This window comes from Arvicola amphibius, chromosome 7, assembly GCF_903992535.2.
Source record: "Arvicola amphibius chromosome 7, mArvAmp1.2, whole genome shotgun sequence".
NCBI classification, from domain to species: domain Eukaryota; kingdom Metazoa; phylum Chordata; class Mammalia; order Rodentia; family Cricetidae; genus Arvicola; species Arvicola amphibius.
This window is the reverse complement of record NC_052053.1, coordinates 17,517,969-17,536,711: the sequence shown is the minus strand read 5'-3', so window position 1 is coordinate 17,536,711 and position 18,743 is coordinate 17,517,969. Positions and strand designations below refer to the sequence as shown.

The following is an 18,743-nucleotide window of genomic DNA, read 5'->3' as shown; positions in this document are numbered from 1 at the left end:
CCACTCCTTGTTCAAGAACCCCTTCCAGGCAGAATATTGGACAGATCGAAGGGAAAGGGATTGGACATGATTTGCTCCTGCGATGAATGACGAAAAATTGAACTATGGTTTTATCATTTAAGTAGCTTTATTGAAGAAACTCATTTGGGCAACCTAACGGATAGATTGGGGGTGATGAAAAATGTAAAAGTTGGAGGAAAAACTTGAAAGGCAAGGCAGAAATTTATGAAAAATAAAAAAGCTTTACATTTCCGTCTTCCCTAACCTTCAGAGCTGGCTTTCCTCTGTGCAGGATCAGTAGCTCACACGGCATTCATGCCTTTAACAGCTCCGGGGTTCAGCCCTCATAAACCGAGTGTAAGCTGCAAGACCCGGCATGTTTACAGCAGTATCTTAAGATACTGGTAAATAGTGCGTGTGAGACACACTGATGGCGGGCAACCAATGTTTGTTAAATGCACTTGGGATTTTTTTCCAGCATTAGATTGCAAATGGGTCAGTTTAATGTCCAGGAGTCTGTTCGGCTAGCTGCAACTTCCAGAAGATATCCAGGAAGAAGCGCCCCACAAATATCGGATAAGTCTGAGAACGAACAGAGAAAAACCGTCATCTGAAAAGGAAAGTTCTCGCACTTCCACACCTCGTCTTTGTTGCACCGTTTCTGAAATATTTGCTGAATGCATCAATCAGAAGAACATTTTCGTATGCTAAATACCCCTCTCTTTTTTAAGTCTGTCTTTAACTGCTTGCACATCTTGTCATGGTCCTTTACAGGCCAATGCAGAGTGGAACTTTAGGATGGCTAAGTCCCTAAAAATCACACCTGGGGACGAAGCAAGCTTTCCCAGTAGAGGTCCAAAGCCAACACAAGCAACAGGCTGGGTGCTGGCCGTTAACGGCGAGGCAGCGGCTGTGCCCGGGCCTCGGGATCATCCTCAGAGGTGTAGGGATGGGGGCGACATCTTGGCCAAGGCCGCAGGCCCTCACCGTCCGCGGCCGCTGCCCATGCCACCCTGGCCAGGTACCAACCACCTCGCAGTGTCCCCTCGCCCAGCCCACGCCCCGCGCTACCCGCTCACCTTAAGCCTCTGGGCGTCCATGGTCACCAGCTGCCCGGAGCGTGCTGGCCAATGCCAGCCGCCAGGGTCAGGGGCTCGGACCCTCTGTCCTGGCCCTCAAACCTTAAGGGACGGGGTGGGCGGTGCGAACGGCGTGGCCATATCGCCATTGGCTGCCGGCGCGAGGGGGTGGAGCCTGGCCGAAGGACTGCGAGGGCGGGGCCCCGGAGCAGGCTCGGGGGGAACCCAGAGGGAGGACTGAGAGGGCCACTCCGCTGGGCACCGAGTGCGGCTGAGTGGTGGGGCCGCACAGCGGAGGTTCAGCCTGGAGACTGCGCTAGGAGGAGGGGGTGGGTGGAGCTAGAGGTATGAGATTAAAGAATGAAGATGATGAAGCAGGAAATAGGAAGAAGGGCAACGCTGCTTTCCATCCCTGCAAACAAAGGCAGACTCCATTTTCTCAGCGTTTAAAGCGGATTTGCGCAATGCGGCTCAGTGGCGTGTTTGACCGGGGAAAATGATTTAACGGCCCCGTGTAGTAATAGCGTGATGGCCACAAGGTGGCGCAGAAAAATCACAATTTGGCAAAACTGTGAAGCCTGGCTTGGGCCTGTTCTAAATCTTGGCAAGCACTGCTGGAATTTTGTTATCTGAGTGCTTATTAAACTGGGCCACCAGACTCCCACCCGAAAGTCTTAATTTTGAATGTGCAATTCTCTCTTTCAGATTTGTATTTCTTAAGGGTTTGCTGTAATTTGGATATAAACTGTCCCTCAATGACAGGCACGATGGATGCTTAAACTCCCCAGTCTGTGGTGCTGCTGGGAGTGGTGGAACCTTTGATTCTTGGGTGCCCTTGAAGAGGATGTTGGGACCCTGGTCCTCTCCACCTTTCAGCTTACTTCCTGGCAGCCCCAAAGTGACTGGGCCTTCTCCACCATGAGCTTGCACCACGATGTTCTGTTGTTCTGACAGGCCTGAAAGGAGGCCGATTCCATGGTCTCCTACCCTCTTGGCCCTGTGAGGGCTTCTCTTCTTTACCAGTGTATTTATTATGAGAGCCAGTAAGCTGACCGCCGGCTTTAAAATGAAGCAAGGTTTTCCACTGGCTTTTCTTTAAAGTACGTTACACTCAGTGAGGGACGTATTATTATCGTGGGGTTATTTCTAACAGTCCAGGTAATTGGCTCTGGGGATGGGCAGTTGGTAATACCTACTGATCTGGTTTCCGAAGCACGCCACACAGAAAACCTCAGGCTATAAAAGCTTGGTGCTAAATAAAATGTGTAGTCTTGAGATTGCAAACTTGAATCCAAGGGGGGAAAGTCTCTCTGAGGATCACAGTTATGGGCATAGATGGCCAGCCTTTAAACCTTTAAACCCCAGATGAGCTAAGACCAATGGAAAGCTACACACTGGAGCATGTTGATGTAGTCCCTTGTCGAGTTTCTAATGGTAAATTGAGTAGCACCAAGCATTAGTTAGCTGTGGTGATTTGATGTTCCTCCATAAACTCTGGGCAGGGAGTTCCTTTTTAATTGTCTTTCTTGAAACACTCTATGTTCGCTAACACAAATGTTTCTACTATTTCTCTACTCTTAGCTACACTTGTCTGAGCATGGAGCCTAAGACTACCTCCATGTCTTTTCCGAGTATAGCCCCAAATATCCCTTAGAAATGTCTTTAATCCATGTAGAAGCAGGGATTCTTCTTTGGTAGATTGCCTTTTTTCCCCCACCTACAAAAATTTACTCAGCCGGGCGGCGGTGGCGCACGCCTTTAATCCCAGCACTCGGGAGGCAGAGGCAGGCGGATCTCTGTGAATTCGAGGCCAGCCTGGTCTACAAGAGCTAGTTCCAGGACAGGCTCCAAAGCTACAGAGAAACCCTGTCTCGAAAAAAACCAAAAAAAAAAAAAAATTTACTCTTTCTTTAGAGAGAGCTCTAATCCATTCTCTGTGAAACCTATGAAGATTACCATAAGCGGATGGGTTTGAGAAAGAATATGGGTGTGTGTGTGTGTGTGTGTGTGTGGGGGGGTGATGGATCTGGTCTCTAGCCCTGCGATGGAGCTGATTTGTGCTACTTAACTTCTGTGACTTGCAAAGTGATTATTTTGGGGAAGTGGTATTAGGTTTATGGCAAGCATATTGATCTCGTAAGCATTTAGTGCTTGTGATATCATCAATGCTTCCATTCAATTGTGTCTTTTTTTCTCCGTAGTTCTTATGCTGACCTATCTTGATCTGAACTATGTCATTATGCATCAGGTTAAGAGAAAACATGGAGGAGATCTGAATGGTTCTGGTGAAGACAGAAGGAAAGGGGCCACAGAGGAGAAGCTATGCAAGGAAGACAAAGAAAAATGACATTATTTGAACAAAACCTGTTTGTACACCATTCTCTGCTTCTGTTGGGAAAGTATGCATTCTCTGTCCACACAGGAAGATCATCTTTCTATTTTTTTAGAAGAAGAGGAAAAATTGGATATTAGATAAAATTAGATAAAGCTATCAGCTGTTTTGATATATTTAGTCAAAATTATGCTGTGCCCAAGTGGCATGCTATGGAAGCGGCACTCCTTGCAGCCTTTCCTGTCTCTTTGCAGCTTGCTGTTATAACTTGCTGGCCCTGAAAGCTCAGTAGTTTGCATGTCTGAATGTTCTACTTAGTAACATTTGGGCCAGGTGCTCCTCAAAGTGTCCCTGTACCCTGATGCTTGCGCTGTTCTCTCGTGCACGTCCTAGTTAGGGTTTCTATTGCTGTGAAGAATCACCATGACAATGGCAACTCTTACAAAGAAACGTTTAGTTGGGGAGAGGGGCTTACTTACAGTTTCAGAGGTTCAGCCCATCATAGTCATGACCAGGAGCGTGGTGGTCTGCAGGCAGATGTGGTGCTGGATCTGAGAGTCCTACATCTTAACTCAGAAGCCACAGGAAGTCGACTGACTGTCCCACTGAAAGAAGCTTGAGAAGAAGAGACCTCAAAGCCTCCTCCCACAGCGCCACACTTTCTATAGTTAATTCTGCACAGCTCCGGTAAAACATAAAAAGAAATGGAGGGAACCTGTGGGATTTACGACGGCTATACGTGAGACTCAACAGCAGGGCGAATCAGTAGGATGTTTCCCCATAATTATCAGAAATGAAGAATGGGACGATGATCCCACATGGGAGTCCCTGACGTTGAAATTCCTCAAGGGGATAAAACCTGCTGCCTCTGCCTAAGGGCGCACCTCTCCAAACACAATCACTCAAGACAGCGGAAGTGTCCGGAACCAGGAGCTGTACTACGTCTGTAATCCCAGTTACAAGGGAAACTGAGGCAGGATGATCACTTGAACCCAGGAGTTCAAGATAGTCAACTGGAAATACACACAATCTTTTTTTTAAAAAAGCAACAAAATGTTCTTGTCAAATAAGTGGTACTGGTGATCAGTCTTGAATTTAATGAAATTAAAAAGAAAAAGAAAAATATTCTTGTGTGTACATTAATTTTAAGACAGAGACTTCATACCCATTTAAAAGCATAATGAATTTGTTTATTGATTTGTACACCATTTAAAATATGATGTACCATTATATTTCCTTAAAATAGTATACATGGTTTTTGGCCACTGGAGGACCGACAAGAAGACTTTATGATCAATGATGTCAAGCTTGGGCTCAGATACTCAGATAGCAGTCACTTGGTGTGCAGGGGGTGGGGAGGGACTCCATGAGCCACTGGTCGGAGTCTGAGGTAGTGGGTCTAACTGGGTAGGCAAAGCATGCGTGCATAACACATTTCTAAGTATTGCTGATGTTTTTCTGCCTAAGGATCACAACCGCAAAAACCAGCATTTTCTTAAAAGTGTGGTATTAACCCCATGTACTGACCATCTTTTCTCTACCATAAGGTTATTTTGCTATGCACACACACCAATGTAGTTGCCCTTTGTCTTGCATGAGATGGTGGTGTGTGCAAAAGTTTTTGTATGTCAATAGTAAGAGAACATTTAAAGTCACAGTTCCATACAGTTGAAGAGAATATGTATATGGATTGGTACAGCCATATTTGTGTGTTTGTGTGTGTGCGCACACACACATATGCCACAGTGCACATAACGAGGCCAGAGGAAAACTCTGTGGAATGCATTTTAACCTTTTATCTTTGTGTAAGTAAGAGGTTTCACATGCAGGTCGTTGCTTGCCTGGGAAGCCCCTTACCCACAGAACCATCTTGCTGACCCCCCCGCCCAAACCCTTAACGGCTTCTAAAACTAAGCTAGCTTCAGTTCACAACCAGGTCCCCAGACTATGGGTACCAGAAACATTTTAAAGACTTGTGTCTGAAAATGGAAGATGCTATAGAATAAATCATTCCTTTCTAAATATAAATGTAGGCAGTACTGAGCGACTATGTTTGCCAGGGGAATCCAGAGTTTGGTTCAGTTTGAGGGATGAATTGGACACCGAGACATGAATGTTCTGGTAACACATAAGCTCCCACATATGTATCCACAAAAAGTCATTTTCTATCAATTTTAGAGATCTAGATGATTGTTTGTAAATTTGATAGTATTTTTCCAGATGGTTGTGCCAAAACCAACATGCATGGAACAGTTACCTTCCCCAGTCAGGAGAAACTGTCATTTCCTTCCTCCCTCCCTTCCCTCCCTATCTGCTTATTTGGATGCATGTGGTTCATGTTGGTGCATATGCCTATGATTTTGAGTGCATATGTGTGAGTGTATATAGCAGCCAGGCATTAAATTAGGTGTCTTCCTGTCAGTCTCCACAGTGTGTCTGGAACTAGTCTCTTAGTGAACTTGGGATTGCTGATTTGGCAAGACTGGCTTGGTAGTAAATGCTGGGATTGAAATGTGTATACCCAGCATTTGAGTTTCAGATGTATAGCCCTGCACCTGGCTTTTTACCTGGCGCCTGGGGATTTGAACTCAGGTCCACATGCTGGACAGCAAACACTTTACCAACTGAGCTGTTGCTTGATCTTGTGTATATTTTCTTTAAAATTTTTTAATTTTTAAATTAATGTGTGTGTGTGTGTGTGTGTGTGTGTGTGTGTGTAGGTCTGAGGAAAATATTGGTGTCCCTCTCTGTCACTCTCCACTTTAATCAGCTATTAAACTTGTATGATTCAGGGTACATTCGGTACTGTGAAGATAAATATGCCTTCATAGATGCTGTGCTTGCAGAATTGTTTGTCCTAGAAGAGACATTTGGCAACAAAAAAATCATGGGGTGATATAATGATCTTGCTCCCAGGAGAACTACCCACATCTGAAAAAGAAGGGACAGTAACAGTTTATAATCTAGCAAATCAAATTTTGTTGAGTTTATGCAACAGAAATGCTGATAGAAGTGAACAAAAAGGAATAAAATTATTTGTTGCTCTCTTACTAGCTGTAAAATAATGGAAACACCCACCATCAATGTCTATCAATAAGTGACTGTTAAATTTATATAATGTAATATTTTTCAGCACTTAAGAATGAACCTGATTTATGTGTCACATGGGAAAATATCCAAGATATAGCCATTGAGATGTTGATGCAGCAAAGCATAAAAATATTACAGTGTTTATAATTAAAAACCTTGCATATATGTACACATAAGATGTCGTATCTTGATAATTTCTCAGGAATAGGACAATTGTATTTGTGTTTGTCTCCACTGTTTGGGGGTGATTCCTTTTCCCCATAAATAATTTATATGCTTTATTTTTGCAGCTTAATCAGGAAAATACTATAAAATTTTAATAAAGTTTACAGACTTGGCGCAATGACATATGAGCGCTGGCCTCATTCCCAAATGATTGGTGTTTAGTTTTTGAGTTTATCATAGGGTAATTTTCTGTCAAAAACAAAATACACTCTGTGTCCTTAAAACATATTAGCAGTGATTTTTCTGGGATGGTGACCTTTCCTGCTCTCTCTTTGGCACTAATAGGTTTTTCATCTTAAGTGTCCACAGGCTCTTCAGAACAGCCCAGATGTCCGGAATTTGTTCCTGGTGTAGATTCCTTTGTTCCCGTGCTTAACCACTTCTCCCAGAGCCAAGCAGACATCTTTCCCCAATTTTCCCAAAGCCCTGTAAAAGTTCGTCATGTTCCTGCTGTTACAACATGGGTCCTTTCGGTAAGGTTAGGTTGTACTCACTGAGAGGAAGCAATGTCGTGTTTACTCTGCTCTTACTGGGAAGTCTAAGCGCGTGTATCCGTCTGTCCTGAGGTAATCTGTGCTTCAGTGGTGCCACAGCTTCCTCGGTATGTTGTGTTGACTATGTCCTGCAGTCAACCATGATGAGTCGCTGAGAGCTTTGACACTTGTGGGGCTAAATACTCCAAAAGTGGAGTTAGTCTGACATGTCTGATCACAGACTCTGAGAAGAGCTTCCTATAAAATGTTCTTCTACCTCACTGGAACAGGCAGCAAGGCTCGGTGCACATGCGCAATACACAGGTATAGCCTTTTCTTGGGGATTCTGATTTGAGATAAGGGTTGGGACTTTATTTTAAATGAATGCCCTGGTATATCTTTATAAAAGGAAGAGTTAAAGATGCTGAGAGGTGGCTGATGTTATACAGTAGGCCTGGAGACGCGGTACCCACCATGACGCTGATGTGTAGATTTAAAGTGTGGTTCAAGGATAAGGCCATGGAAATATTTAGGTTCTGATGTGGAGAAAGGGGAGTGGCAGAGTGTTATAAGGCACACTGCCTACGCTCACACTAAATTTTATACAGTTAATGCCCAGTGAGTTTTTTGTTACGTGTTATAGCGTGTGACATATAAGAAGTCGCTGCTGTCTGTAAGTTAAAGATGAATTCTTTGTTTCTGAGTACGTCAACCATTTTCCCCAAGTCGTGTTATCCATTCCCTATTCACCATTCCTACCTTACCGTAATATCCTGTGTTCTAGCATTCCTACCTTACCGTAATATCCTGTGTTCTAGCATTTCATCTGTTTCAAGTTATCAGGCAATGTAGCCCCGTAACTACTTTCCCTAAGGTAGTGTAACTGAATACAGTTACAGCAAAGAATGAATCAAAGGCACTGTATATTTGCTTTTAGAATTTTTTCTATGACTGCAAGGAATACTGCTGAATAAGGCATTGCTCCCCATCCCTGATGAAAGATGGCCATTAATAATGCAGATTAGAATGAGGAAAACAGCTCCAGTTCCTTCCATAAGAATAAATTTAGTATGTCCAGCTTAGGGGCTCCAACATAAAAGAGAATAGAGTATTATAGACTTCTTAAGTTCAAAAAAAAATTAAAAATTACTTTTGAACTAATGACTTGAAAAAACATCCATATATATATATATATGTCTATATCTATGCATTTACTTACATCTATATTTGTTTCTTTGCAGGTAATAGTAATATGTTCTTTTCAACATTCGTATGTACGTACATATGTGTATATATAAGTATATTTCCATTGGAACTTTTTCGATGTATTTTTATTTTGCACACGCTGCATATAATGATGGACCTCAGATACAGTTTGTAAGAAAAGAAAAAGACCTCAGATGGCTGCGTAGCTTTACAATTCTTTCTTTCTTTACTGCATACGCATGAGTGAGAGAGCCTGCGTGTGTGCACTGGTTATGTGCTCGGCACCGACGGAAACAGGAAGAGTGTGTCAGATTCTCCAGGCCAGTCCCACTCTGCTGAGGAAAATCTTACTCTGCAGCCCAGGTGGTAACTCACTATGTAGGCCCAGCTTTCCTCAAACTCACTTTAAAGTTCCTGCTTCTGCCCCCTGAGGGATGGGATTCCAGGTTTGAGCCCATACCCTCAGCTAAATACTTTTTCAAAGAATTGTTTATAGCAAGGCTAGCAAATTACCATTTTTTCTCATTCACGAGACGGTCGATGGTTGCTAGGCAACAGGTGTCTGTATTTTTCTGTCAGAGAGGAGGCAGAGGCCAATAGGAGTGTACGTATGAATTGCAAGTCACACTCTTCAAGGCCTACTGAGAGTTGAGGTATGGAGAAGATGAAGAAACCAGACATCTATCCTGATCTGCCCAGGCTAGCCCCAGCTCATGCCGTGTTCTGCCCAGGCTAGCCCCAGCTCATGCCGTGATCTGCCCAGGCTAGCCCCAGCTCATGCTGTGTTGGTATGGTCATTAGTACTGTCTCCCTTCTCAAGGCATGCTCATAAATTCTCAAAGAATGCACTGGAAACTTGTTTTTCAGTCTTAAATAACATTACTTATCCTTGAAAAGTAGACCTGCTTTATCTATTAAGAGGAGTGCTGAAGAAATTGAAGAAAAATCTTCCATGTGTTTAAATAAACAAGTCTACAAACATTTTTGTGGTATATTTTATTATATGTTTCTATACTAGTCATTGAGACTTTATAAATGAGAAATGCAAATGAAATACAAAGTACTTACTTTTTGTTAATATTTTTTGTTACCAGGTTCCTCACCACCTCTATTTCTCCTATTTCTATTTATCTAGAAACAGCAATATTTAATGCCATTTCTTTTGAGATAATTGGTCTCACAAGCTTGACTCCTTTTTGCCGCAGTATACAATGTCTTAGGCACTACTCATTACCTCTGAGTATCCATTTTCTTAGGTCAACCAAACTTCTTCCACACAGGAAAACAAACCATGGAACCCTAAAAGAGAAGTTACTCAAGCTTATGTCTTAGTCCTTCCTGACTATATTTATTTACTCCCCAAGAAACTTCCATTGTGTTTCTCTCTCTCTCTCTCTCTCTCTCTCTCTCTCTCTCTCTCTCTCTCTCTCTCTCTCTCTCTCGTAAGGTTAGAACCTGCTTGTTCCTGACCTCCTCCATTGCATTCACAGACCTGCTGCAAATGCTGCCACTGTACCAGGCTGCTTCTCAGTTTGGGGTCTGATTGAACATAGCTACCATAATGACTGGCTGTCTGGAGCCAGTTATCTATAAGGAACACTTGCACTGAGTTATTTTGTCTTCATGAGAATAAGTTATTGATATCTGCAGATGGTAAAACTGAACCAGAGAGACATTAAGGGAGCTTTAGAAGCCATTCAGTGAATGAGTAGCTTTGTACAGCTGGAACTTTTGGCCATGATTCCTTATTTTTTTTCTGTTAAGCATTTCCTCCCTCTTTTATTCAGCAGAACCCGGATCAGAAGTTGCCATGTAGCCTTGCTTTGAGCTGCACATCTATTCCTTCAATGCTGTAATTTACAAATTTATCCTTTTCTTTTTTGTCTTTGTGAACTAGACCAGTAACTCAATAACAGAAGTTAGGAAATCAGGTTTACTTCCTGCTGTTTTCATTTTTGTTTTATTTATTTAGCTAGTTGTTGTTGTTGGCGGCCGTGTATTTGTATGTGTGTGTTTCTGTGAGTGTGTGTGATTGTATTTATATGCATGTGTGTTTGTGTATACATGAACCATGGCAATCAAAAGGAGGCTGCGGGACACTATGGGACCTGGAAATGGAACTCAAGCTATTAGGTTTGGCAGCAAGCGTCTTTACCCTCAAAGCCACTTTGTCAGCTCCTGGATAGTTTCTTTAGTGACTGAGAGGGACAGAATGGGAAGAAATTGGTGTCAGACTTGCTAAATTGAACACGACAGCTGAATGTATTAGCACAAAACACCAGTAGACAGTTGAAATTACAGCACCAGCTCAGCAAAATGACCAATACTGACTGCAATATAATTCTAAGGAGAAAAGTCTATAAGGCAAAAACAAATGAGATGTGGAAAGAAACCTAAGGTACTCTGGTTTCCTAAAAGATAATAAGGGTCACAATTTAAAGCAAGATGGGAATGATCATGATCATCAAGTTCTCAAAAAGTTCCATATCCCATTAAGACGGAACACAGATAATTAAATTTGCCTGCCTTTAAACTGGTAGAACAGGAATCAAACACCAAACATGAAAAAGAAAAAAGCTTTCTTTAGAAGAACCCAGTTTAGCATTGCATTAGCAGTTTAGCTTTTAAATGTGTGCTTTTAAATGCAGAGCCCATACAATACAGTCAAGACCTTCTATCATCAGACCCCTGCCTGTCTCTCAGCTCCTGGCAGTATTCATTTTCACTTCAGGATATATTAAACTGTCTGCTACCGCAGTCAAATTGCCTGACTTCAAATGTATCGCCAATAACTCAATGGAGGAAGATAACACTTGGGTATTAATGTTTTCCGGTAACACTATACTACATTATTCTTGCACCTTTCCCCTCCCCTTTTTCTCTCCTTTCTATAACTTTTACTTATACTCACAATGGCAGCTTCAAGGTGAGAAACGAATTCATTAACATGTGGTGGGAAAATTCATTTTTCTATAGCAGTATTTGCATGAGGTATTTATCATTAAGGTTATAGTTCCCTTTGCAGTATTACTAAGAAGTTTTCTGCCTGCATATCGTCACAAATGCAGGTTAAAGAACTGAGAAATCAAAACGGCACTGTCTCTTCTACAGCTAACATTTGGATCTGCCGGGATGATTCTATTTTATAAGCGAGTGCTGGACCACTAAGCTATTTCTCCAGCTCACCACTCATCATTTCTAAGTCAACACCAAATAGGAGGGATGTCATCACCCACGTGAGAAACCATGACCACACAGCCTCCACTCATACGTCAGTCATCTTTGTTCCTGTGTCCACACATTGTTCTTTCCAGCTCTTTACCTCATGCTAACAGCATCATAATACAGACATCCTGATAGGTAGCCTAACTTTTGACAATTTTTAAGTGATTATATCAACAAGATGATTCCCAGACAAAAATCTCTCATCTTTTTCTTTTAATTTTAAGCAGCAGAAGGGATAAGTATGGACCCCAGTTTTCTATTTAAAAGATGGGAGGGAGTGTAAAGATGAATAGGGTCAACTAGAGTTATTTCTTTTCTAAACCAAGAATTCATACTTAGAAAGTCCAAAGACAGATGGAAAAGGATCAGTCAAGGGAAAGAGTGAAGATGTACAGGAGACACGGCCAAGCTAGTGTGTCATGGCTGGGGAGAAGGATTTTCACTGCAAAAGGTGGAGGGCAACGAAGCAAGAGGGAAGTGGGGGAAACAATGAAAGTGAGAGGAAAGGCAGGTGAATTATGAGAGAGAAAGGGGAGAGGAAAGATGCAAGGATAATGTAGTTTCTATTTTTTAAATTTGTGATAGCTATACTAGCCTTAAAAATTAAGACATTACAGTCTCAATAGCTAATTGGTGGTTCATACTTAAATTTAACCAGCATTACCAACAACAATTTTTATTTCTACTATTTCCTAGTCTATTACCTCATGGTGTTTGGCTTGCATAACCCTTCATCTTCAAGCAGTTCCTTGTTTTTTTTTTTTCTGTGACACTGACATTTTAAGTGTAAACTCACTTCTTTAATAGAATGTCTTTGATTTTACTTTGCGAACGCTTATACGATGGTTATGAAATCCCAATGGTGACTTAGAAGTAATGTGACCTTCTTGGGGTAACTCAACAAGAGATAGGATCATTTGGTCTCCTTACTGATAATGCTTTTCATGGTTGTATCTGCCTAGTTTATCCATTGCTAATTTTCTATTTAAAAACTTTTAATTAATAAAGAAGAGATAGTTTGCAGCAATATAAGATTTCTGCTTTTTGTGATAATATGAGCAAAGAGTCAAGACCATAATGGGGACACCCACAGATACAGCTGACTCTGAGGAGTGGATGGGGGGCTGGTGTGGAGGGAAGGTGGGGGAAGAGGGAAGAGAGGTGGGAATGGGAACTGGGATAGTTATGTAAAATGAGAAATGATTGTTTTAATAATAAAAAAGTTAAAAAAAGATCTTGCTCCTCTCCAAACTCTTATGCACAAGTCCCAGAATTCTTTGAGAGTTCTTGTGTAAGTTAATTGTAATGGTTGTTTCACGGCAGTTTCTGACTCTTCCTTCCTCTGCTTTTGTTCACTAAAGTCCTACTATAAGGAAGATGTTTTCCCTTTTCCCTACTTATTTATATAAGTAAATCCATTACATAAATTGGTACCATTTATTTCTGGTGTTGTGTTCTTTTAGTTGTATTCAGGTACTTAGCTTGCTTCAGATTTGGCCTATGACACGAATATTCTAGGTCTTTTTCTATCCTATTGACAAGACCTCATAAATCTCTGTACATCAATTACTTTAAATTTTTTTATTGTAAGTGTTTGAGTGATTTTTCCGGTATGCCAATGTACCACGCTCATGCCTCATGCAAATGGAGGGCAGAAGAGGGTATCAAATTCCACAGAGCTAGAGTTACAGATGGCTGTGAAGTCCCATGTGGATGCTGGGAATTGAATCCAGATCCTGTGGAAGAGTAGCTGGTATTCTTAAGCCCTAAACCATCTCTCCAGGCCCCCAAGTACTTTTTGACACAGCGTATATTATGAAAATCTGTACCAAAGTAGGGCGATTTGTAGGCGTATGTTTCACTGTTTCTTCTTGGTATGTGGAAATTTACTGATGAGACCTGGTAGAAGCTCATTGTCATTTCCTGGAAGTAGAGCATTCTTTTCAGTCACTTCTGAATGGGAATTCCCTATTGATTTGGATGATGTACCACAAATAAACATGTTAAGTAGGACATAGAAAGATGGAAAATGCATTGGGCATCACTCCACTCCTGCTTTTCTGGTCAAACCTATTGTTCCCCTTTCTTGTTTTATGACTAAGAAGGTAAAATGCTGGAGTTAAATGAAGCTTTTTCTTTCCTCAGAGATGCAGATAATTCTGCTGGTCAGTTTTGTTACCTCAACCACTCTAATAACCTCTCCACGTCTGTGGTAGTTTGAGTAGGAATGGCTTCCATAGACTTGTGTGTTTGAATGCTTGGCTCAAAGGGATTGGCACTATTGGGAGGTGTGGTCTTGTTGGAGGAGGTGTATCCTTGGTGGGGGGAGGGGAAGGAGGAGGGTTTGGAGGTCTCAGATGTTAAAGTCAGGCCAATGTCTCCATTTCTTTCTGTGGGCTGTGGATCCAGATGTAGAACACTCAGTTCCTTTGCAACTCTTGTCTGCCCACATGCCACCGTGCTTTCTACCTTGATGATAATGAACAAATCTCTGAACTGTAAGCCAGCCCCAATTAAACGTTTTTCTTGATAAGAGTTGCTGTGGTCATGGTGTCTCTTCACAACAATAAAACCCTAACTAAGACAATGTCTGTGAATTCATGACCATATTGTGTTTCTCTCAATCAGTTACATAAAGTCTTCAAGCCAAGCTGAGGGAAGCCATTGCTTCCTGTTAACTTTGAGGAGCTGTTTTGTCATTTTGTATCAGCCTGGAAGGAGACACATGGCATGTTAAAATAAGGCAATGAGAGGCTTTTTGTAGAGAAATCATTTACAAGGGTGTCAAAACCTTCTGGGGGAAAGTCATAAGGAATAAGGAAGCACCTCCAGATCCAGGAAAGCGAGAGAAGGATTATTCAGCTCCACAGGAAGTTGCTTTGGTTGTAAGATGGGGCACTCTGACCCTCAGTGGGTAAGGCCTGCAAGGAAGGAACAGGCAGTTAAATGTTTCTCTCGCATGCTTTTCATACTGATGTCCGGCACTGGTTTCCCATTGGCCAGCCGATTGGAAGCTAAGGGGCAGAGGAACATACACACGTGATACAGATGTCTTCTTTCTCAGGGGAAACACAGAGAGGGTGCAGGGAGCTTCTGGAGGAGCATAGTAGCCCACTCCTAGCAACTTTGGGTTTTTAAAAGGTGCTTTCAAGGCTTCCTTTTGTATCTCAAGAGGTCATCCTCAATGTATTGGATCGCATAACTTTCCCCTCTATGAATACCAGTTCATGTCTTAGCACGGGCTCTTTGTTCCCACCAAGATCACATCTTGTTGCTTCTAGCTGCTGGCTGCTTGGGGGAGGGGCACATTCTAGAAAGTCCCATTTTTACTCCAAGTTTTCTGTTCCATACAGCAAGTGTGTGTGTGTGTGTGTGCGCGCGTGCTCGCATGTGTGTAACTCTCCCCACCATACATCAAAGCATCTTCATGTTGTTATAAAATTCTGCTAACAAAAAGTAACCGGGCAAACAATAAAATAAAAAAGTTAATTTTTATTAGTTCTGCACATTTTTTTCATTGTGATTAGCAACATTTTGGATAATAGTAGCATTTTCCCACATGCAGTTCATGAATACAGTTTGTCTAAATATTTTTAAGAAAAGAGGTGCCTATGGTCTGCTTCTGTAAGAAACACAAAATATGTTGATGTGGTTGACTATGTAAGTGTAATACTGTCTGTTTTTTAGGAAAAGAAATTAGGAAGCTCACATTGATATTTAGAACAATCTAGAGAACTGTGTTTCCAAAGCAAAGAAAAATAATTAAACAGCAATTGGGGGTTAAGGACAGAGGTAGGTAAGCGCTACAATCAGCAGTTAGCACAGACACGACAATAACTGTAAATTAAATGTGATACCCTTTTCCAATTGCAAATCCTAATTTGGATGTGGAGTGGTAGATGTAGTTTGCCCCTTAAAATTGTGAAATGAAAAAAAAATGTAATAAAAAGACAGAGATCTACCGCTACCCTGGCGTGTTTTCATTTCTTAGTTAGCAAAGATCTTCCATGAAAAACTGCTATGGATAGAAAGTAAGAAAAGTGATCGTGAAATCAACCCGAAGATAATTTCCTCTTCATATGTACATAATGCTGAAAAATAAAAGAAAGTGACTTTGTACAGTATTTATATTCGCTTATAAAATTCTAAACAGGTTTTAACAGGTTAAGCAGTGTTGTTGTGTTTTTCTTTTTCAAACATGTATGTACAGTCTGTCTATACACTGAATGTTACCCACGGAAGATTTAAAAAGAACCCAAACGTCGTTAAAGTGCTGCAAACTATTGCTTAATGACTTAAAGAAATGAAATCTGCTGAACAGTTTCCTTGACTTAGCCACTGGTCTATGGTTTCTCATGAAGGAGATTCTGAGTGGTGGGAGAAACTAGATACCGCAACATGGTAATATCAACATGCACTGGCAGCATCCACACTATCTATAATGGTACAGAATACGGTAGATTACCTGTGGAAAGCTTGCACGCTACATTTCATGTGGTACATATTTGATGCAATAAATGCTGTGCTTAGGTCACTATTCGTTTGCTCAAACGTGCACCACAGAGTAAAATGACTATTTACATGATAAATAGCATCTCATTAACACGTACAGTGTCAACCTCGCTGAGAGCTGAAGATGGCTAAACAAAGTGCAGGATTAAGCGGAAATTGATAAAGGGTTCGCTTGGTCAGCTCACTCTGCTAGGGGTGGGGGCAGGGTGTCATACTCAGTAGTGAGAGACTTTTAAGAGACAATGAACAGAAACATAGCGTGGTTCCAGACGTTTGAATGAAGTGTGCACCCACTAAGACTTAATGACCTATCCTGAAAAGTCTCCTTGGACTAAGGGCTAGACTTGACAGAACTGGACGAACAGAGCCCATAATCTGATGATCACTACGGTGTGCACCCCGCGCACCCCCTCAGGAACACAGATGATATGGAACTGTTGAAGAACTATCTCTGCTGTCCTTTGACCTTTCCTCCTGCATAATTTTAAGGTGCAGCATGCCCCCCCCCCACCACCACCCCGTGCAAAACCACACCTTTGTGCAGACAGGAGGGCCATAACTCCAGGTGACACACCTGGAAAAGAGTCCCTTTAGTCTATTTCCCAACAGAAACTTCGTGTTTACAAAATTAGTCACATGTAACAAAGGACACATGGATTTAAAAAAGAAAAAAAGATGAATCCACTAACTGAGCTTGTAAAAAACGTGACAAATCTGGCAGTTGAAATGCAAATGGTGGATACAGTTACTACACTAGAGTGTTTCCCGTTAACCCCCAAATTATAGCTCTCCGCCCCTTTTAGACTGGTCCCTACAGTCTGCATAGCCATTGTCTCTGTCTTCAGCAGTGTCAGCTGGTAGTGAGAACAGTAACCGCCTGCCAAGGTCGTCTCCCCTTTACACACAAGTCACAGAGTTTGCCGACAAGGGGGTCACTGTCTTATTAGGCACTGACCTTAAGTAAATATGTGTAAAAACAGTCGGTTTGGCATTGACCTCCTAAAGGAGTCCTTTTGACTTCACCTTCACAGGCTGTAAACAATTTGTCACCCAATTTATTATTATTATTATTATTTTGTTGTTGGTTTGTTTATTTCCCTTTGGCTTTTTCATCTTTTCCTTCCTGCTCATGTTTTTCCACGATTGGCTTTGTCACCCGATCGTAGGAGGGTGGACAAGCTGCAGTGGACATTGTGAGGTCAGTTTTCTCTGTAATAGAGTTTTCGTTTATCCTGTCAATGATCATGTCTTCTTTTACAAGAAGACTAGCCCCACCTTTGAGCTTGTTCTTATTGTACGTGAATGAAGCTTGTTTGACCGTTCGCTTCAAAAGGTGGCGCCTATAAGCACGCTGAATGATAACGGCAGACACCTCTTCTTGTTTGCGTTTCAAAGTAGTAGTGATTGGCTGATAGGAGACCTTAGAGGGGTTGGAGGCCATGAACCGCTCTTCCATCTGGACTCGAAGGGCATCCATCTCTCCACTCTCCCCCAAGACACGCTTTGTAAAAGCAAATAGGATGTCCAGGCAGTGGATGCGGTCTCCGCTCACCATGGGCAGATCCATGGCGATGAGCTGCAGTTTGTTTGGTTGTGGCAAATTGAGGGGCGGTTCAAGCGCAGCTGCAAACTGAGATAATTTCTCAAATTCCATGAACTGAGTGGCGTCGGGGTCGAACTTCTCCCAGACCTCATAGAACATCTCAAAGTCGTCCTCACTCAGGGGCTCTGCGCTTTCTTCTGTGGCGACGCTGAAGTTCTCCAGGATGACAGCGATGTACATGTTCACCACAACCAGGAAGGATATGATGATGTAGCTGACAAAAAAGAAAATCCCCACAGAGGGGTTCCCACAATCCCCCTTCACCGAGCTTCCAGGGTTAACTTTATTAGGGTCACAGTCAGGGGGTTTGCTGTTGAGGATGGGGGCCAGCAGTCCGTCCCAGCCTGCCGAGGTGGTGATTTGGAACAGGCAGATCATGCTGTTGCCAAAAGTCTCAAAGTTGAACATGTCATCAATTCCGACTTCCCTCTTAACATAGGCAAAGTTGGACATCCCAAAGATGGCGTAGATGAACATGACCAGGAAAAGCAGGAGGCCGATGTTGAACAGCGCGGGAAGGGACATCATCAGAGCGAAGAGCAGGGTGCGGATGCCCTTGGCGCCTTTGATCAGGCGTAGGATTCGGCCGATCCTGGCCAGTCGGATGACTCGGAAGAGGGTAGGGGACACAAAGTACTTCTCTATCAGCTCGGCCAGAAACATGCCTGTAGAAAAATAATTAGAATTTCAATCAGTGAAGAAGTCATCCATTAAAATATTTGATTTATTAAAGTTCCAAAGTCAAGTTCAGAACATTGAGATTCAACTGTGCAATATTAGGCATCGTACACAGATAATACAATTATCTTCCAGTATTTTCAGCAGACTTGTCCCAGGAAGCACCTCCCCTCTCTAGAATATCAACATTCTTTTATATTCTTTTATATCATAGGGCATCACATTTGCATATAACCTATACACACCCTTCTGAAGGTTTTAAATTACTCTTAATCTATTTATCGTATTTAATAACATAAACATCAGAAAATGAGTTGCGG

The 18,743-nt window shown here is 42.1% G+C and overlaps 2 protein-coding genes across 12 annotated transcripts in view; both read right to left on the bottom strand.

Annotated features, from left to right (window-relative positions):
* Positions 1 to 1,200, bottom strand: part of Ttc21b (tetratricopeptide repeat domain 21B) — a 61,103-nt gene extending 59,903 nt beyond the window's left edge. The window contains exon 1 of the mRNA XM_038337985.1: positions 1,080 to 1,200. Within this exon, the coding sequence (XP_038193913.1) occupies positions 1,080 to 1,100 (21 nt within the window). The 5' untranslated portion in view covers positions 1,101 to 1,200. The remainder of the gene's footprint in view (positions 1 to 1,079) is intronic.
* A 13,902-nt stretch (positions 1,201 to 15,102) lies between these two features.
* Positions 15,103 to 18,743, bottom strand: part of LOC119818474 (sodium channel protein type 1 subunit alpha) — a 78,524-nt gene continuing 74,883 nt past the window's right edge. For 9 of the 11 annotated variants that reach the window (XM_038335869.1, XM_038335870.1, XM_038335875.1 and 6 more), the window contains exon 26: positions 15,103 to 18,410. In XM_038335869.1, the coding sequence (XP_038191797.1) occupies positions 17,233 to 18,410 (1,178 nt within the window). In that variant the 3' untranslated portion in view covers positions 15,103 to 17,232. The remainder of the gene's footprint in view (positions 18,411 to 18,743) is intronic. The other 2 variants (XM_038335874.1, XM_038335879.1) reach the window with 1 other exon arrangement.